This window comes from Falco rusticolus, chromosome 3 (assembly GCF_015220075.1).
Source record: "Falco rusticolus isolate bFalRus1 chromosome 3, bFalRus1.pri, whole genome shotgun sequence".
NCBI classification, from domain to species: domain Eukaryota; kingdom Metazoa; phylum Chordata; class Aves; order Falconiformes; family Falconidae; genus Falco; species Falco rusticolus.
The window spans coordinates 112,207,684-112,228,970 of NC_051189.1; the positions used below are offsets into that span (position 1 = coordinate 112,207,684).

Genomic DNA, 21,287 nt, shown 5'->3' on the forward strand with positions numbered 1-21,287 from the left:
AAAACAGAACATATATACCAAAAGAAGTTACTAGAAAAGAGAAACTACTCATGCAGATATTCTCCTCCTTTGTCACATGTATCTGTTATGAGCCAAAATATTGTAAAACTCTGTAATAGCTGGAAAGAAGGTACAACTGTAGAATAGAAGTAAACACCACATCTAAAAAAGAAAAATTCCCAAGTGTTGGTTGCAACAGGTTTCACTCTTCAAAACGTAGAGGACAACTATCCAGGGAGAAGGTGCTTTGCATGCAACTGTTTCCAAAGAAGCTGATAAACATTTGCCTGCATTGTGGACTTGGCAATGGAACTACACAGGTTAGAATTACTCTGGTTTGAACTGGGAGTAACTGCTGAGCACATTAGTAAATCTAGAACTGAGCAACATTATTTTTTTTTTAAAAGGAAATTATTAGAATACGATTATTATTCCTAAGCTATACGGACTGTTCCTATCATTTTAAGAAAGAGGAAATGCAAGTCAAAGTAAACTCCATGGAAAAGAACTGAGAATTTGAGAGTAGAAGAAAACCATAACAAACTTATAAACAATATTTAACTGAGATTTATCTTTAGAATCTAGCTAAAGACAAATTATTATTAAGGATTATTACAGGCATTTAAAATGCACAGAGACACAGTCATTTTGTAGACTTGTCTCACAGCCACATGCAGTGAGAAAGAACCAACGAAAACTGAGTCCACAAGATCCTTCTGGGTCCTTGGTAGAGATGCTGGAGAACACTAAAGGCACAAATCTGGTTCCAAAGGTTCCTGCTTTTTGAAAAGCTTTCATCTTTCATGAGTGGGATGCACACTGATAAGGAAACAGCAATACACTAGGGGCCAAACGTACTCTCTTCGTAGCCCAAAGCTAACAGACTAAGTACAGACTGAAGGATGGCTGACCCTACAGCTATCATTAGACAGCTGCGTAGGAAAGGAAGGGACATGGAAGATGCAAAATCCAGCCATTAGCATTCTAACCCCCCACAGAGATGAAACTTGCTGCTCTACAGCCTTCATTAGTACCTGGTGAAGGAGGAATGTCCCCTGGCAGGGCAAGCCTCCAGTGTGGTCCACAATAGCAGGAATATACCTGTGTGAGAGAGTGAAATCAAGAGGCAGGAAAGATATACTAGTACAGTGACTGCCAACAGTTACCTCTCCATATAGTACCTGAAGAAATGAGTGCTTCTGCTGACTCCCAGACTAGACTCTTTATTCACCAGAGCATCAGTAAAATACAGAAGTATCATACACTGCACTTCCAGTACTTCTGGAAAACTCTGTGGAACTCGCTTCTCAATATAATCCCTAAAACTTGTCAGGGAAAAACCTTCTCTGTAGCAGAGGTGAACATAAAACAGGGCCTGGTAGATGACTTCTGGAGCATAAAATCTCTAGTGACCCAAAGAATCTAAACTCATTGCCTGCATCGGGTAAGTTTTCCCAGTGCCTGTTCAGCTGTTGTGCACGGGCTTTCAAAATGGAAAGATTACTTGAAGCGTGAAAGAAATGTCATTTTATCTCTTCAGCCCTTTCAAGTGGGGACAACCAATGTCACCAGAATTTACACCCGATCACTACAGACCACCCAGGCCACTGCCCAATAACGACTGCTGAACATCAGCCTGGTCTGACCAGAACAAAGGGCAAAAGATCAAACTCCCATAAATGACTCTTCTTAAAACATAAAGGATTAATACTGGACTTACTCCCCTGTCGGCTCCAATTCGCTGATTTCAAACCACACAAGGAGGTCGTATTTGCTCACACTCTGGCCCAAGCTGGGTTTGCTCATAGTATTTAGTTTTGTAGCTGGCACTTAAAAATAAAAAGAAAGAGGAAAAGGAATGGTTTACAAAGACTGAACAAGTAAAGCTTACCCTAGGGCTCACAGAAACAAGTCATTTCAGTGATCCTACGTATTCTATGTACATACGCAGACAACATCTTTTTCCATGAAAATTATGTTGCTTACAGCAATCATTTCTCAAAGTGTTGTTTTTTTAAAATGTAAGTTACTAGATGAAAAGAAAAAAAACCAACACAAATAAAAAACCAAAACTGTATCCAAAAAAACTTGTAAAAATAGGCAGTCTCTCTAGATCCACAGAAAAAGTTTCCACAAATAAGCCATGAAGTAACTGACGTACAACAGTTTGTGATTTGGAATTACTTAGGTCTGTTCTTCTACAACATTACTCACCAATAAAGTACATTTCCCCCCCCATACACAAGGTGGGGGGAAGAATGGGGGGGGAGGGGGGGAGGGGGGGAAGAGGAACTTAAAACTTCAGTCTTTGCTTCTTCATGTTACAAATGCTAGTCTCCTGAACCACTTTAGATAATATGTAAAAAGGCTGAACAAGACTTATTCCAGAGCCATAATCCTGCCAAGATATGTTTCTGGGCTCCTTACATTTTAGTATTAGTGACTACTACTGGCCAGATCCTCTCTAATTCCTTTCATACAAATGTAGGGATAAACCATGTTAAAAAAAATAACAGGGTAACTGAAATCTAGAAATAATCCGATATCCATTCACATATACTTAGATCGGATCTTTTAGCTATCATTACATGACCTCTCTTATCTACTCATTCATTTAATTTTTGTGAAAGGGAATATTTTAAAAGCCTAGTTCCTGTGTACTCTGACAGGTATTTTTGTAACTCTGCAATTGATTTTCCTTTTTTTTTTTCCTTTCACATACTAACTTTATTGTTTTTATTAAGCCAAATAATTATTCTCCCTTCTAGCCCCTCCAGCCCCATTCTTCCCTTGCTCAAGTATTCTTCTAGGTTCTCTGATCTTCACACCTCTGTGTATCCTTCAGCCTCCACCACAACTTAATTTCCAGTGCAGCGGAAGGGCTTAACAGTCCCCAGTCAAGAAAAAGTCCTTATACGTGTGCCTGTGCAGTCTCTTTTGGAAAAAAAAAAAAGTGAATTCTGCTTCTTCTCTGGGTAAAAATCGCAGCTACCTCAGATGGACAGATTTATAACAGACAAGAATCTGTTATTTACAGCACTACAACTCCATCACACTAGGCAGCAAGCTTCTGTGTCACCATTTACTCCTCCCTTTCATTACTCAGGGCACTCACTCTCTTACATGCATATCACATCACATAGCTGCACATGAATTCATTACAGCTGGACTTAAAGCGAGAGGTACATCAAAGACAAGTCAATCAAGTTTATTGCTAAGCAGAGCAACCCAAAAGATTCAGAAGAGAAAAACAACAGAAAGACACATTTAACTAAACACGAAAGCCAGTTCTAAAGGTTCTCATGGACTTGCTCTGGCAGAATTAATAACCAACGAGTTGTCTTTTTTGTGTGTTTGTTTTAAATAAAACCAAATAAAAATGTAAACGAGGAACGGCAATGTTAGTAGGAGAAAAAACCACCACAACATGATGAGCAAAAAGGAAACCTATATGGAACACAGCAGAATGTTTCTCTACATAGCTGTTTTTTCATGTGCAGCATCTCTCATCCCAGTATCAGAAACCTATGTACAGAACACACCAAAAAAAATATCAAGAGGTCCAGGAAGTTTCAAGGAATAGATCCAGCGACACAGAAAAATCTGCAATACCTAGCACTGGAGTTCATAGACTATATGGTTCTCTCTAGAATAGCCCTAAACTTAAGCACAGCATCACCTTCCATGACTGCAGTCATGGCTGTTTCTAGTCCCAAGAACGTTACATGATAAAGGAAAACGGAATTCTGCAGCACATGTTGGAACTACTTCTACATCTACTACAGATCAAGTTTGGCTACTAACCATCTCGTTTAGGAGCCCGCTCACTCTGACAACTGGGAATAGGCAGAAAGAGAAAAGGTGGCAGCTGGTCAGCTCCATCCTGGAAAGCAGCCACAGCAGAGGATGCAAGCACGTTGGCATGCTCGGATAGCGTGTTCAGCACATGCACGTTTACATAGCCAGACATAAGATACCTAATCAATTCAATTTTTCTTTCATGGTCTGCAAAGGGAATGGAACACACACAAAAAAAGGATGTAGAAATGGGCAGGTGAGAGAAAGCTGGAGGAGGCGGAAATTAATAGGTGAAATGGAAAAAAAACACAGGAGTTCAGCATGCATTATTACAATTAAGCAAAGAAAAAAAAAGGATCATTTCAACAAGACTGACTCACTAAAGAAGAATGTTGAGAGAGCAAAAAGATGAAGCAGTTAATGAATAAGCAAATTTCCAGTCAAGTGCTCAGTAAGCACATAAAGAGCCCTAGCCAGAGCTGATGGAATATGGTGAACACCTAAGGAATGAAGTTCTACCCTTTAGTGAACCAAGAAGCACTTCCTGCAAACAGAGGTTGAAAAGAACACAAACAAAAGGAAGACTGCCAGCAGACTAATGCCCTTCACAACATCCACTCCACTGCATTTCTTGGTGTCCTGAATAGCTTATGAATACGCTACAACCTTCACTTTCGGTAGCAGACATGTGATGTACTGAATCAGAGAACTGTTCTCACCTGGCTTTGAGAGTGGCATAGGGGGAGGAAAGAATCTTCGGGAAGGCTGTGGAGGACTACAGAGAAATGAAAAGAGTTATCAGTATAGAGGCAGCTAATCATGAAAAACATATACAGATACACAAAGATGCATCTATGTACACACACACTCGTAGAGTCCCTCCACCCATTTTTGTCTCTAAAAATATCCTCACAATCGCATGAAGACAGGTAAATACCACCTGTCAGGAAAACAAGTGGAGTCAGCACACTCCTCAGACTAACCTATGTCCTTTCTCTATCTTAATTAATCCTACCTGTCAGTAATAAAAAATAATAAATTTTTAAAAAAATTACAATTTCCAACTGCTCTACCCCCATTCTGCACTGAAAATTTAAGTAGACTACAGACATTTCCCAAAATAACTTAAAAGAAAGAAACGAGTCTTAGCTGACATTTCCTCTTAAAACCAGCATGTGCTTCAATAGCCTCTTCCCTTATAGCTATGAAGATGATGACAGCTAGGGGCCCTTTCCCTGATTCCAAAAATTCAAATGCTCAGGCATGACTATGTCAAGGCACTGCATCTTGGGAACACTGGTGAGGTTTACCCAGAACTCACCAAGACCACTGCTGAAATTCTGAGTACAATGTTCTATCACCACAGTGTTTGTAGCATGGATGCAACTGTATTGGCCAAACAGCTTTCCATGTTTGAGAAGGCAAAGCAATTCCATCACTCACTAACAAAACATACTGCACTGGGCAAAAAGGTGCCTGCCAGCACTCTGACCTTGCTCAGGAATCCTAGTCGTGAGGGTGTGACTATATAATTTCAGGAGTATGAGAAAGTACTGCCTGAACTGCAGAGCTAACGCGAGCGTGACTGCAGGCAGCCTTCATGCCAGAGCAGCGAACAATACCTGTTGAGATCCTGTCCCTGCAGATGGAGAGGATGTTGCTGATAATGCCCAAAGACTTCAAACACAATAGGCTTTGTTTTGATGTACTCCACAAACGATTCTGTCACTTCAACAGCAATCTATTAAGCAAAGTAAGAAAGAAAATGAGACTTGCAAAAAAGAAATCTAAGCGTGAATTTTAGGAGTTTGTATTTTTCACATGGTTTAATGCCACTCACAGTAAAAGTAATTGCATTCCTTTTTGATTTAGGCATTAATTCTACTCTCTAATACAGGAGAAAATGAAAACCTCAACATCAGGCATTTAAGCTGGAGGTGACTGCATGTAACCAAAGGATTACACAGACCATAAGAACAGTATGTTCAGTTCATCTGAGATCAAGAACACTGCTATTCACACATATTTTATTTCCTGAATTCTAGACTGCTTTTATTAAATACCATGGAAAGGCAACAGAATTCAAAGGCATGAAGTAGAGGTGAAACAGCAGAGTTAAATCTGCCACACAGAACCATTCTGCATTCTGTTCTCCACTGGGCACCATATCAGTCACCTGATCACTCCTCCTACTGCCTGTTCTTAATCATTCCCCTTGTCCCCCTTATCCCCATACACCTCTCTTGAGATTAACAAGAAGGATACACACAACTCCCCAGTGCTAAAACAGGCACTTACTATTCCTGTAAAGTTTTACTTACATTCTGAACATGGTAAAACCCAAGGGGAGTCCCTCGACCATTGTTTTTGAGAGGTTCTGTTGAGAAAGCTTCATCATGTCGATGTAAAAAGCTTTAAAAAAAGCAAAAACAAAACAACAAAAAATAAAACAAAAATAAACCACTACAGAACAGTTTAGCAAAGATTGCTGTGCTGTGAACCCAACACTGAAAGGAAACCCATTAATTTATTCTGTTAGAACTTTGCAGGGAGTTGAGTGATGACTTAAAGCCAGGAATACCCTAGCCTCTGGGAGCACAATTCCTGTACTTGTTTTATGTCTTTATTACTCCCATTTTTTCTTCTTTCTTATGAAACTAAGACAAAGAACCCTTTTACTTAAGAGCTACTGATATACTCAAGGGTCATGTAGCTTTCATTGCAATTGAGCATATGTACAATCCAATATTGTAGTTTTCACACTAAAAGCCATTATCAAGCAAAAACTTAAAAGATACATACAAAATAGTAACTTAAGAGTCCACTCTGACTCTTGATTCCCTTCTGCAAAACTATTCCTTAACACCACGCTAACACAAAGCGGGTACTGCTCGTATAAGGAATTCCAGTAACTGACAAGGCACTTTTCTCTGCTATACCACACTGCCACTCATTTGAAAAGCTCTCAATCAGACCCTCCATTGCCCACTATTATTTGCACTCTCTATCAAACCATTAATTGCCTAATGTAAATAAGGATAAATTCTTACTTGAACTGGCAGAAAATATCTGCGTATTCAGGAAGGATGCCACTGGCCTGCAGCACTGTCACACGAAAGGTAAACACACTACCCAGTTTCAAGTGATCACCAATTTCCTCGGTGAATCCTTCCATAGTCATCTTTCCATCCAGAGTGGCTGACTTCAAGTCTTAGGGAAACACAAACATCCCACATGAAATCATTTGTTCTTTTTCTTCTTTTCTTTTCTTAAAAATATTCCTTCAGGCAACAGTTTAGTCACATAATATTGCGGGTTTTTTCTTTTGAGCCCAAATTATTTGCTGATAGTCAAAAGATACAAATACCTGGGAACAGTTTTTCTGCACAGTTCCTCAAATTAAGAACTCCAGCATCTATGGTATGCAACCCATCGGTTACACCTTTCTGTACCTATCATATTCTTGAAGGACACTTAGAATCCCTATCACTGATTTCCCTTAAGTTCCCCAGAGCTACTACCTATCTCTTACTTACCTAGCTCATTCATTCTGTTGATCTCCTCCGGAGGAGTGGTAACCTCTGAATTCTGTCCTTGCCCTTCCACAATTCTTAATTCTTCCAAAGACAGTCCAGACCGAGTCATCGTAACTGAAGAAAAATCACTCTGAAAAATTAAATGAGGTAGCATGTAACAGATTCCTGCAGTTTCCAGTTTTGCCATCCCCTTCTTCCCCCACAACACTTATTTATTTAGAAACAGAAACTACTGCACTCAAAGAAACCTAACTCAATTTTAAGACTTCTTACCTTATCAAAATATTCATTGTCAAATGAAATTTTAGCTGTGCCAGACTGTCGAATACCAGATCCATAATCTGGGGCTTCTTCATCAGCTAAAAAAAAAAAGAAAAAGGAAAAAAAATTATGGGGAGGAGAGCGAAAAACCCTCCGATTTCTAAATGGAAATTCTGATTACAATGAAAACCAGTCCATAAAGCAGAAGAGGCCTGGTTCCAGTCATCCAGCAACAGAGTAGAGTAAGTGCTGGAAAAAGTCACAGCAGAAATCTATCCATCATGGACTTGAGTGGTAAACCAACAAGACAAATTTTGAAGTTTCATCATGAATAAACTTTAGAGAATTTTGAATGCAAAACAACCGAGTACTCATTTTGATTATTTATTTACTCTTGATTATTATACCCAAGGTAAATTAACATACCATAACAACCCACATAAATTCATTTAAACTGCCATCTAAAATTCTGTAGCCATAAACTAAGCAGTAACACTAACAAAGCTTCACAAGTACACGCTGTAAATTTGAAGGTGGTTCAGTCTGCACAATCTGTCCATTTAACCCCCTCCTCTTTGTGGAGAGTAACAACAAGGCCTGGTTAAACGCCAGATATTTCTTCCACAGTAATTGCATGCTCGCAGAAAAAAAGATTCAGAATGAGTTCCAAAGCTTCACTTAGGGACCAAATAATGCCACGGCCCTTTTTCAAGAGATATCCCCCGTTCAATTTCTATTAGCCACGGTGTATTCCATTTATTTGGGTGGATGAATAGAATATTTATTTGGAAATATTTGGCCAGTGCCAAGGAGACCAAACCAAACTAGAAATGAGACTTCTGTACAGGTTAAAGCAGATTTTATTTCACTTGTTTAAGTCCCTGCCAGAGTGATTCTTACACATCTTCAGAGTCTGAGATTTCATTATACGTTCCCATGGAGAGTGAAACTTCCAGGGTTACCCTATCTAAACAAAAAAGAGATGTTGGCAGTTAGCCACTGCTAGAAAGGACAAAACATGAAAAGTATCTGTGCTCTCACCAGGATGGGTAAGACATGGCTAACCACCGACAGTATAACTCAACTGGCTCATCTCATATGGGAAAAGCATAAAATATTAGCAGCTGACTAGCGGACTGCAGTTAAACTCTGCATGCCTACAAAGGTAGTTCAAAACTGGATGAGGCAGCTACCGTCCCCCATCTATCTACCCTTTTCTTCGGAAAAACTGACAATCCTTAGCGATGAAATAGTATGTTAAAGCAGCTTCCAAGTCTCAACACATTTTAGCGTGGCAACAAAAAGGAAAACTGCTCTGATTTCTGTTTATAGTACACCAAAAACTGTCAGTCCAGGAAATTCTACACATGCTCTTCAGTCAGACAATGGAGGAGCACATTATTTAAAAAGATAGTTTGAGAAGAGCAAACACTTGGTACGTTTAACTTGTCTGCAAGTCATCACAACTACCAAACTTGCAAATACCTTTGTCCGCTCTTAATTCTTGGTGCCAGAAACAAAAAAAACTTTGCTTTATTTTTAGTTTTTATACTGACTGACACTAGTTAGCCCTTTCACTATCTTAAAAAGCAGTGTTGCATTAGCTGCCAAGTATAAACTTCAGTGGTCAATGTCATCATTTTAAAACCTTCTGATCAGTAGCATCATTTCAAGATTTATTCATGCTTGGTCCACACGATTCATGCCAATGAAAAAATTTCAAAGACAAGTTAATAATAAAGAACAGGCACTATTTGCAACACTGCATTATTCAGATTTGACTATAAGAGAGAATGGTTTGATTTGTTTGCCTGTTTTCTTAAAGCTGCAGCTACTTACAGTGTACCAAACAATTGCAGTGTAAAGCTCTCAGAGTATCTCACCTGCTATAGCTTGCACTGCTACTCGCAGAAATCCTCGTACTTCTCCCTTCTCACTAACAACAGCCACTCTGTGAATAAGAGGCACCGGGTACAGTAGATTGCTCAGGTATACAAACGCCCTGGTAACAGGAAGGAAAGAAAACACAAACAGCATTAGGCAATCGTCTGCAAAACCAGACTGCAGTATTTGGTTGGCTAATGGGACACTCAAATCTTCAGTCTACTTTACTCCACCTATTAGACCTGCACTGTGGTCATGTATCCATCTTGTCCACACAGGGCTCTGCAGCAGTGTCAAAGCCAAGTGAAGCCACAAAATGCACCATTATCAGAGTATACTAGAGACACAGGGCTGACATTAGTGAGTTATAAAACATATGAAGGAGACAATTTAAGATGATGGCTTTATAGAAAGTAACTTCAGGTGCACTACAGTTGCAAATGGAGCTGTTAGCAAGATGGTAGAAGTCTACTAAGGAGCTACTGATTATAAAGAATTGTTTGAGTCTTCCACCACATGAGTGTAGTTTGAAGTGATAAATTAAAAGGGAATTGATCTACTGTGTTCACACACCCTCAAATGTTGTAGTGACCACATAAAAACCACTCTTCAAACCAGATGGACTGTTTTCTCTCTTCTATGTTCATTTGATAACACTGTATACAGACTAATCAGGAATCCCCAATAAACCGTAAGTCCCCTCTTAGGTTTCTTGGAAGATTCAATGAGTAGTCTTCACAGCTAAATATCTTTAGGAATGTTCTATTCATTTCTTGAAAAAAACCCAAACCAACAACAAAACCAACAAAACACCGCAACAGTACTCTAACAGCAATCACTTAGAAAGTACAGTTCACAACAGGAAAAGCAGCGTTTAGGCCCAGTACTGGATGATCCTGCCATACACTAACTTTTAAAGTTATATACAAGCAGGGTCTATTTTGGAACAGTAAGTTAACAAGTTTTATTGTACAGATTTTTAATTAAGAGTTAGACTAAAATTAAGTTATTTTATGTTTCTGCAATGAATTGCAGAAGTTCTTAGAACTTCAGTGAGATTAGCTTGAGCAAAATCTTAGACGTTGGGAAGCCTAACAAGTCAGGAGAAGAATGGCTCTCAAGAAGAGGAAAAAAAGGAATGCTTTATTTATTGAGCTGTTTCAGAATTTTCAAAAGAGTACTGAGACACACAGAAGTTTAACCAATAGTTTTACCAGTCATTAAAGCGACTAACCAATTATGTATGTAATTTTTATAAATTTATGCATATTTAATTATACTAAACACCGGTCATTTGTTTAACTGGATTTCCTTCTTGCAGTCCTTTTTATTATTAAGTATATTTTATATAATTTTATATAATATATATTATAATAGATATTTATTTATAATATATTATATAATAGAAATATATATATTCTCAATATATATTATTAAGTATAATTAATTCCTTGAATTTATAACTGTTACTGTTTAATATTTGTAGGGAAAGTCCTGTGTGACACGAGGGCCGAGACAGAAATGCAACATTCGCTGCCTCTGTCTGGAGATATTAGCTGTAGAACTTGTTCTGTGAACACAGGGAGACTGATCCAAACTGAATTCCTTGACACACAGCTAAGGACCAAAGTTTAAAAAGTAAGTATTTCTCCTTGGGTTCACATGCCTGTTCCCAGAATGAATGAATTGCCTTGAAATGGCAAGGTAGTCAAACAGGTGTCAGTTATGAGCAGAAGAGACAAAAATGATGCTACTAAAGACCAAAGTGATGACAAAATGCAATAGAGAACAGAATGATTAATAAGGCTATCCAAGCAGCAAAACAAAAACATTAAGAAAACAGTACAAGAACAACAAAAAAAAACCAACAAAACTGCAACATAACACTTGACTAAGATTAGGATCTAATTCCTTTCAGTCTGCTCCAAAGTGAGGTAAGCACTGATAAAGCAAGGGAAGGGAGAAGAGACTACATTTAAGTAACAAAATGGGAAGTTTTAGTATTTTTTTTTCTCTAAAACCACATTTTCATTTTTAGCTTTCAAATTTCAGGTGGTGCTCATTTGAGAAAGCAGCATCCCACCATACAAGAGAACAGTCACTCATAAACTGGAATTGTTCACTTGGACTGGACCAGAGATGGAGTTCAGGAAGGTATGGAGTCATATGCTCAACACTAAAAACACACGCAGTTTGAAAACCACATTTCAAGCTAGGGTGAACAGACATTTTTCCCCCAACAGAAAGGAATCTAAATGGCCTCGCACTGGTATGTACACAGTAAGAGACAGCTTCACTAAGTAGAAGAGGCAGTCATTACGGAAGCTTTCCTACTTCAAAGCCAAACTAGTGAAAAGTGAAAGCATTACCTGTATGAAAAATAAAAATATATTTTTATTTGCATGGCTAAAGTCCTGAAGCTGCTGTTCAATATATGACAGCCAAAGCATTCAGTTTTATTAGCAAATACAATTTTGTGACCTTGGTAAAATAACCATCCCAAAGAAAAAAAAAAAAAAAAAAAAGTATTTCTCAACTTCCTTAACTTCCTTCCACTCAGTCGCTTAGGTCACTGGAATGATTTTAACTTAGAGAAAGAAAAGCAGTAATACAGAAAGTTTTAAGCTTCCTGTTTGGTGACGAAAATGCTGGATCTCTTCTGTAGAATGGAGAGCAATGGCACATTTGCTGTACAAAGAAAAGAACTGGTTTATGCAGCAATACTGCCTTCCAGTGCCATTCCACCTGCTTCATTACAAGACAGTACCAAGTCAGGAGTGGATGAAATCTTAAGGTTATCCTCCTCTTTCCACATCTGGGAGGACTCCCACTCCCCAAACACCCCGTATGCAAGTGTCCCCTGCACCTTAGCCCAGCAGACTGAAAGAGGGGGAGCTATATTAGCAGAAAGATTGGTGAGGTAAAATGGCATACTCAACAAAACTAGAAATTAAATTTAACAAACAATATTTTTAAAAAATCAAAACAAAAACAACAGAACTTGGAATGATGACAGATATTTTTTAAACACACAGATCAATTCAAGATGTAAATAAAATACCCCATAGTCCTCTCCCACCTCCCCTAAAAACATAGCAAATGCTTGATATGTCAACACCATTAAATAGAATCAGCCTTAAAAACAGCCCAGCATGCCAGAAGAGATGGCTAAAGGGACCAGCTCTTTTTTTTTTTTCTTTCTTTAATAGTTATAGTATAAATAAAAGACAGTCACAGCACAAAGAGAGAGAGAAAAAAAAATACTGTGATGTCCAAGGAGTTGGATAACTACAGGATCAATTTCTCCTTCTCTCCTTAATGACCTGAACTCATTATTGCTGATGACACACATCCTCCCCCGCAAAATTATTTTATCTTTGTCCTACACATTCCACAACATATAAAACAGTACACAGAAGTGTTAAGGAATTTGGGTTTTGTTATAAATTGAACACTACCTTGGGCTCAAGACAGTATTTATGTAGTGTCACAAGTATCAAAAGGTATTTTCATCTGTTCAAAAGTAGAATTCTCATGCCGGATAACACTGAAGAATCAAAGTAATTTCTACTCGGTGGTGCTAAACCATCTAACAGCTTTCTGCTGACAGAATCAGCACAATAGCAGAACAGAACCATAAAAGAATAGAAACCAACAACTGGGAAAAAGTCGTTCAGCTGTCTACTCCGAGATAATACAAACTAAGTTTCATTCCTCAATACAATTTACAACCCAAGCTGATTTTCTTACTATGTGCAGCTTACATGGCTCAGGGTAGTACCCTTAACTGCTGCAGCTTCATGTATCTGCCTAGAGACAGAGCTCAGTATTCTTTTTAATACATGGAAATGGGAAGCAAGTTGTGTAATTGCCAGGAAGCACGACTGTTTCCATTATGCACTGTATTTGCTCAGCTTGTGCTTCCTGAAGAGTCTGTGAAATGAAGATGAATAGCTCAACTTTTTCCCAAGGACTGAAGGTCTCACTCTGAAAGAACATGCACCACAGGAGAATGTGCTGAGTATGCCAGCACCATTACAAGAAAGCAGTCCTAGCTGTTGCAAAAAGATCACATATGCTTTAACTAGCTGACAACCACTTTAAGTCAGTTAAGACAGCTTTCCCAAACTGACTGTTATAGATCAGATTAACCTGAAAGAATTTGATTTTCTAAAACACGTTATCGGACATTGCACATGAGGACACAAATTCAGAGATCAAAGAGGACTCATGCAATTTCTTGCATCTTTATAACTGTAATTTTTTGTTTCAAAGACCAGATCAAGGAAGTGCCAAGTTTTAATCACAGCTTGTAAACAGGTCTACTGAAGACAAAGAATGAGGTCACACAGCACAGCTAAACTGATCTAAAAGCTTGACAAAACACTGACAAACTCAGTCCCTCATTTTCACAAATAATGCAACCAAGTTTCCTGCATTTGAGGAAACTGTCAAAAGATCCCACCTTCCTGGGCATGGAAGTCTTCCCTGCTTACAGTCACAGGAAAGGATGAAGTCAAGCTCCAGTCCATTCTTTGTTGCTCCTCCCTTCCACCAGCCATGGAGTCTTACCCCCTCTTTTGTACAATGTCTGTGGTAACCACCTCTGTTACTGCTTTAACAAGTAAATTGCCTTACAGAGCAATCAAATAAGCAGAACTGGGGGAGTAAGAGCAGAAGAGAGGGGTCACAAAAGTCACTGAAAATCTTTCTGTTTCTGGTCATAGGTAACATGTCTGAGCAAGGCTATCTGTGAAGCAGCAGCACAAAGTACTACATCTTTCTGATGCAACTTGCTGTCCTTAGGGTCTACACCAAAAACTGGTATCTGATAATGCCTTAATCATATCTACATTGGAAAAATAGATAATATTCCAAAATACGTTAAGCAAACTTGTTTCAGCAGTTCAAGTGTAGTGCACGGGGAAATTGCTGATAAAAGACCACCAGCCAGTGAATTTTAATGAAGATGACCTTCCACTACGTAATACTTCCTACTGAGTATCATACATAATCCAAGAAGCCAAATCATCTCAAAGAATGCTCTTTTCCTCATACAGAAAGGATCATTCTTCTTTCTCCTCATGCCATTTTTTCCTCTTAAAACACAGAGGATGTTAGATGAGTTTTCAGAAAATGGATTTATTAGACTGGACTGAAAGACCCTCCACCATACTCTGAGATTCTCTTCTATGGGAAAAAGTCACATACTATAATATCGCCTTGGTGATCTTGCAATGGCTAAATACAGCATTCTATAAATAATGCTTAAATACTGTACATAAGCAAACCCACATTCATTCTATGTTGTGACAGCTAAGTTACCTTGAAAGAGATTTACTCACATTGTCACATTAAGTGTTATTTTCCCGATTATTATTTAGGTCTTCCTGGCCTTAGACACAGGAATTTAAACTTAATGTTAAACCACACCCATTCTCTGGCAATTCCAGTTTACATATATAGATATTCTATGCAGCACAAGGCAAAGCCATTGCAGTCTACAGCAAGAGCTGGTCCCTTTTGCCCATTCTCACAGTAACCTCACCAACCTTCCCACTAAAATGAACCAAGGGGATCGGTCGTAAAACGGGTCGCGCCCATCATTGAAGAGGTCTGATCCCTCCTCAGTTCCAACGTCGGAGCCAGTATCATCCACAAAGGCCTCATCATCAAAGTCCTCCATCTCATCCTGCTGTTCATCAGCCAGTTCAGTGATGTCGGAGTCAGCCGTGGAGAAAGTGGGGGAGGGCGTGCGATCAGCAAGACGCTCATTCACGCAGCCATGGAATATGGGGGAGCTAGATATCAGTTAACGGAATACCAATTAACAGAGTGAGGGGAAAGAAGAATGCTTCATTTAACAGCCGTCTGTTGCCATCAGCAGAGACCACCTGAACAACAAGCAAAGGCTTCAAACTGCTATCTGGACTGCAATGAAACGTAAGGGAAAGGATTGCTAACAAAGGAAAAAAGCATCCTTGGACTGAGCAGAAAATAAATAAAAAATAAATATAAACATGGCTGAACATACAGATATTGAGAGCACATCCATTTAACAAAGCTACAAATCTTGTTTACAACACAACATTTTTGTAACTGAAGATACTGTAAAGGTGCAGCTGACATGAGGACATATTAAAGAAACCCATCAGATAGTAGGTATTTCCATAGAGTATGACCAGACTATTCGAACCACACATGTAAGCGAGGCCCTGGGCCGCTCTTCCCCTCAGTTTCCAGTGTTCTTCATGTTCTCAGAGCCCTACTCCAGTGACTTTAGACAGAACTTAGCTAGCTACATTTTTTTTAAATAAGCTTATAACTTACCAAGTGTTCAGTCAAATCAGATTCTACAACGTTACACCAGAACTGGCAACATTCTAAAGAGCATTTTCTGCTCTTTGCTGTATTTTATGTCTATCAGAAATCCCTGAAAGACAACACACACAGCTAACACTAGTGGCCATACAGTTTATAACCACATTAAAAGTTCAAAGCTCATCCAGAACTGACAAAAGTTACCAATGCACCAGTGGCTGAGATTGTCATCACATACCTTCCAACAAGCTTGAACCAATGAAAGCGATCATAAAAGGGGTCACTGCCTGTCATTGTGTTTTCACTCTCATCCTGTGTATTAGAAGCTACTTCCCCAGCTCTGTCATACATTTCACGCATCAGGTCCAACCTCTGCCTGTGCAGAAGAAAGCGGGATTAAAAAAAACTTAATAAAGAACGAGTCATAAAAAAGCAGAGAACACAAAGTGGGGTACACTTATTTCACCTACATCAAATTACAAACAGGAGAGGGCGGATAAAGACCAGAGAAGTCTGTACCACTAAGTCTGGTGCTGTACTAGTTCTCCGACATGCTAGGGATTCTGGGAAAACCCACTATGCGTGAGGCAAGGTCACTGCAGAAACTTAGATAAACGTCAGATTTCATTCAAACTTCTACATATTCTTCTCCCACATCTAATCCTGACATAATGTTGTTGTTGAGTAATTTATGCAGGTTTTCTGCATGCCACTCCAGAAACATTGTCATTTTGATTCAAAATTTAACTGATGCCATTAAAGACTTTTATTTATTTCATGGAAGAAAACAAGTGTTTCATAATGCAAAATAGTTTGTCTAGAAGTTATTAGTGGACAAAAGTTACTCAGTCAGTATTTAGCGAATGTGGAAAAGACAAGTGTCTTTTGCCTATTTGGAAGAATATCATGAAAATCTGGATTACAGGCAGAATTTGTGTAACTTTCATTGAAATAGAATCTTCTTTATTTAAGCTTTTTATTGTAAATTATGCCCTATAGTACCAAGTTACATAAAAGCAGGCGGCAAGGAAACTATTGCAGTGAAAGGAATGTGAAAAAAATGAATGCAGAGAGATGAGCTCTGATGAGCCTTATTAGATTTAAAAGATAAAAATCTAACCTCAAGTTACAAAAATTAAATGCGGAAGTGAGGTAAGATCCTGGAAAACAAATGTACTTGCTTAAACAATCTAGAAAACTGTTATTTAAAACATACCACACTGTCCAGAAAGTTGGCATTTGGGAAGACAGAATAAAACCAAGTACAACAGAGAATAAACAGCAAAGGGTGAAATTTTTCAGTGAAGTTGCTTGGATATAATGAAGTTTGTTCTCCAGTAACATTAACATACTTGAGTTTTTCTAAGGACCAGTAATGTGTTGCTCCATTCTTCAGATCCTGAACTTCCACAGCTACCACTGTACGAGGGAAAGGCCTATTGTCCCGGGTCTTCTCCAACTCGGTGGGCAAAAGCTCTGGTGGCAGTGGTGAGTAAAGCGTGTCTGTCAGCAGGACAAATTGGAACTGCACCTGAATGGGAAAAGAAAAGATACTAAACCAGCATCACAAAGGGAACACACACCTAACCTAAGGCAACATATGAAGCCAGTTTGACTTTCACCTCTGTGAAGAGATTCAGGGTTTTTTTAAGTCACTTTTTTTTTTTTTTCTTTTTGGTCTCAAAATGGCATAAAGCATATCTTTCAGCTGGGTACAGATTTCTTGCCTTTCTTGTCACAGCCTGCAGAGGTGTGGAAAACTATAGACCTAGCACATCCTGCAGCATGCACTTCTGGAAAGATGAATGACCACTTAAAAGTTAAAAGCAAAAAGGAAAAGACAGGGCCCTGGGCAGATGTACCTGAATGTACGTGTACAATATTGACAGGAACAGCATAAGGGAAATGAAGAGAAGAATGTATCACCCAGATTTGCATAGGATGTTCGTTCAGCCAAAAGTCTGAACCAGACTCACGATTTTCCCAAACTAGTAAGCAAGAAACATAACTTTAATGACTACAAGTAACTCCTGAGTGTTTGAAGCAGGATGATACAGTAAAAGTTGATGAGTCAGAAAATACAAGAAGCTACTCTGCATGTCCCTACCTTTTTCTTTAACTCTACGCTGATTGCATTGGCTTCTTTCAGATACACAGCATTTCCCCAGAGCTGGTCCCTCAGTGAAGTAAATTGGTGAAATTTCCACTTTCTGAAAGCCCACTGTGCGAGTTCACACTCGTGTCTTGTCCAGGGCACTAGGAAGAGCAAAGAAACAGAAATGAAATGCTGTGGCTTCTTCCCTAGACAATCACATGCAGTTCACTAACTGTGTCATCAAGTTCTCAACACCTTTTCTGGAAGAGAATAACAGAAAGCAAAACCCTGCATTTTTATTATTCAGTGAGCAAAAAGTGAAGTCAAACTTCCTCACCACTAGCAATGAAGATACAATGATCAAGTAAGGAGATCTGGAACAGCAAAAGCCAAATAAATTCTACTCCTGTTACTTTAAATTAGTTAACAATTATTACAGCCAAATGCTGAAACAGTGGAATGAAACCAAGTATCGTGGGAATAATAAACTGTATCTACTGTCCAGAAATGGGGTTATACTGCCACATCACAGCATGAGTTCTAAGAATTCCTACCAAGGAGAAAAAAGAAACTTTGAAGTCAAAACAAGGAAACAAAGGCAAAAGTATTATTTTGGTTTAAGACATCTGAACTCTGTTAGTGCCAAAAAGAAATCAATTCCTTTGGATTCAAGAGTACCAAATCAAAGCTCATAGTTAAACTAATCTAGTTTGTGCATCAATTGAATCTGGGGATGCATATCTGCTGTTGATGTGGAGCTTATTCTACGAATAGGTATTTTACATCTTTACGCTGTGAAGATCACAAGTCAGGAAGTTATGAAATATTTTGCGTTTTCCAAAGTGAGTTTTCTACCTACTGCAAGAGATGCTGTAGCAACTGCTCCTTTAAGCTTGGCTTTATCCAAATTATTTTTAGCTTCAAACTCACCTTCTTCCTCCTCCTCCTCCTCTGTTGTTTCAGCTGCCAAGGATCGTGTCTCTACCTGCTTCTGTAAGGCCTGCAGTTTACTCTCATAGTCCTGTGGGGAGAGAGAAGATACCGTGTAGGAGGACAGACAAAAGCAAGGAGAACAGTTAAGAAAGACTAACGCCTCAGATGGAATGACAGACAGAGAACAAATACATCAAGACATTTCCATTAAAGCTCAGAGGTCACATACCAACATGTATTGGTTTTGCACAATCTGTCCTTGAAAAGTGAGAAGACAGAGGCCAACACAATTAAGACAGTAGTGTTTTTTAAAATTGTCAGCTATACATGCTCATATTATCTGTAAGAGGGAAAGGTTTAGGAATTATTTTTTAAGTAAATTTTTGCTAAAAACTGGAAAAAGGGGATTTTTTGGGGGGAACCTGCTTGCTGCTTTCAGGTAGGTAGGAAAGAGGCAGAAATAGAGAAAAGCACAGAAATAAACTTTAAATGGGAGAATTATTCACCTTCATTTTCTCAGACAGAAGGATTAACAGCACTACTGATTTGCCTTTTGATAAAAAAAAAATAATCAAGATTTTCCTCTTTGAATGTAAGTACCACTCTCTCACATGTGTATTTAACATATCACAAGATGACAAAAAAGCCACCACCCTGGCAAGTGGGCAGAGAAGTTGTGCAGAGGTTTCCCCACAAGAAGCACTTCAAGGACACCTTCTGATGTAAGAGCATATTCTTCCTGTTCAGCATAATTGTGCCTTGAAATAAATGCTACTAAGACTTAATGATCCTTTTATTATTTGCCGGTAAACGAAATACAAATTCAAGTTATTTAGAACAGACACAGTCTCTGTGCTCCTAGTCTCAGAGCCTACCTCACTACTCTATTTTATTTTTTCTTTTAAGATAATCCTTTGGTATTTATTACACAAATTAAAACTGGCTTCTCAAGATTTTTATACAACAGTTGCAACAACAATTCACTGTTACAGAGTTCTTAAGGAGAATTCTTGAAGCCACTTATCTTGTACTCCAACCTTCTCTCTTCCACAGTTTCAAATCCTAAAATTGTTCTCCAATGCACTGTTTGCAGTAATGCATTCTGAAATCTAACAGCTCTAGAAGGAAACCTTTATGCTTTCTTTTAAGCATCCCATCTAAACAGCCACAATACTTCGGTTTTGTACAGCAAGTATAGTACCTAACATTGCCACAATGTGATAGCACCAAATTTAACACAAGTTCAGTCAGAACAGTGTCTGGAAAGGAGATAAACATGAAATACATTATTTTAAGTTTACAAGTAATGTTTCCTGGAAGTAGCATGTAAAAACAGCAGCTGTGCTCTTAGAAAGTGCAGGATTTTCAACACCCAGGACCTTTAGGGAAGGGAAAAAAAAAAAAAAGGAACTATTAAAGATATATGGTCTTTGTATGAGGGCTGTGTTTTAATTTTCTGATTCCCTCTTGAAATGTTATTTGGCTAAAATGCTCTTTCTTCAACTGTGTCTGCTCCATTCACTCTTAAGATAGCTACATACTCACAGTGTAAGTAAATCTTAGCTCACAGCAAAAGAACTACAGACAAAATATACATACATCCTTCCTTTTGATATTCCTTCTGAAATTCTTAATGATTCACCAAAAAAACTATTCTAGACTCCATGAGGAGTTTCAGACTTATCTACAGTTCTTCAACACCCAGCATACTATGAGCAATTCATTAACATAAAGGTACTCTCTCTGATATTTTTCCTCTACGTCCATCTAGACAATGCTATTATCTTTTAAAGCAAGATAAAACAGGTCAGATGCGAAGTGACAAAACCAAGCTTCTCTTATTTGCAAAGAAGGGCAAAATAATTTATTTTTCTGTAGTTTGAAGCTGATAATCTGAGGATGTCAATTTGAACAGCCAGATTGTAGAAATGAAAAGCTCTTCAAGTAGTGTTTAAGTAGAATCTTTGATCAGATTCTTTTGGAGAAACTGAGAAGCTGCAGGGGGAATGGTCAAAAATCAGGAGCATTCCACTGTCAAAATTCTACTTCCAGCATGAAAAACCCAGGCACATTAAATTCATTCAAACACAAAGACTTGCTTCTTGTCTTCTCTATTTTCAGATTTGTGAGCCAACTGTATCTTCTGTACATTTAAATACATAGATAAATAAATGCTCAATATAAGCAGACACTTTTTATTGACTCCACACTAACAAACATTACTTTTAAAACTAAATAAAAAGAGTTGAAGTTTGTTTTCCCGTATCAAAAAAGCAGCAGGTACCATCTCCCTAAGCAGAAAAACAGGACTAAATTGCCTCCAGGCACTTGATACTATGGTAGCATTTTAAAATAATTGGCACTGAACAACAGATGAGGGATGAATTTCAGGTTGGTTCACACAGAAGTGCACTGACTGCACTGTAAAGGGGTTGGTCTGCTCTACCGAGGACTGGTCA

General features: G+C 38.5%; 1 protein-coding gene across 29 annotated transcripts in view; it reads right to left on the bottom strand.

Annotated features, from left to right (window-relative positions):
- Positions 1 to 21,287, bottom strand: part of KIF1B (kinesin family member 1B) — a 96,841-nt gene that overhangs the window by 17,115 nt on the left and 58,439 nt on the right. For 9 of the 29 annotated variants that reach the window (XM_037378600.1, XM_037378591.1, XM_037378597.1 and 6 more), the window contains 15 exons: positions 18,826 to 18,916; positions 17,908 to 18,059; positions 17,153 to 17,331; positions 16,039 to 16,176; positions 15,032 to 15,280; positions 9,479 to 9,597; positions 7,608 to 7,693; positions 7,335 to 7,464; positions 6,849 to 7,008; positions 6,120 to 6,210; positions 5,421 to 5,539; positions 4,518 to 4,573; positions 3,805 to 4,005; positions 1,721 to 1,829; positions 1,035 to 1,101 (listed from right to left, as the gene is read on the bottom strand). In XM_037378600.1, coding sequence (XP_037234497.1) covers positions 1,035 to 1,101; positions 1,721 to 1,829; positions 3,805 to 4,005; positions 4,518 to 4,573; positions 5,421 to 5,539; positions 6,120 to 6,210; positions 6,849 to 7,008; positions 7,335 to 7,464; positions 7,608 to 7,693; positions 9,479 to 9,597; positions 15,032 to 15,280; positions 16,039 to 16,176; positions 17,153 to 17,331; positions 17,908 to 18,059; positions 18,826 to 18,916 — 1,947 coding nt within the window. The remainder of the gene's footprint in view (positions 1 to 1,034; positions 1,102 to 1,720; positions 1,830 to 3,804; positions 4,006 to 4,517; positions 4,574 to 5,420; positions 5,540 to 6,119; positions 6,211 to 6,848; positions 7,009 to 7,334; positions 7,465 to 7,607; positions 7,694 to 9,478; positions 9,598 to 15,031; positions 15,281 to 16,038; positions 16,177 to 17,152; positions 17,332 to 17,907; positions 18,060 to 18,825; positions 18,917 to 21,287) is intronic. The other 20 variants (XM_037378611.1, XM_037378610.1, XM_037378615.1 and 17 more) reach the window with 6 other exon arrangements.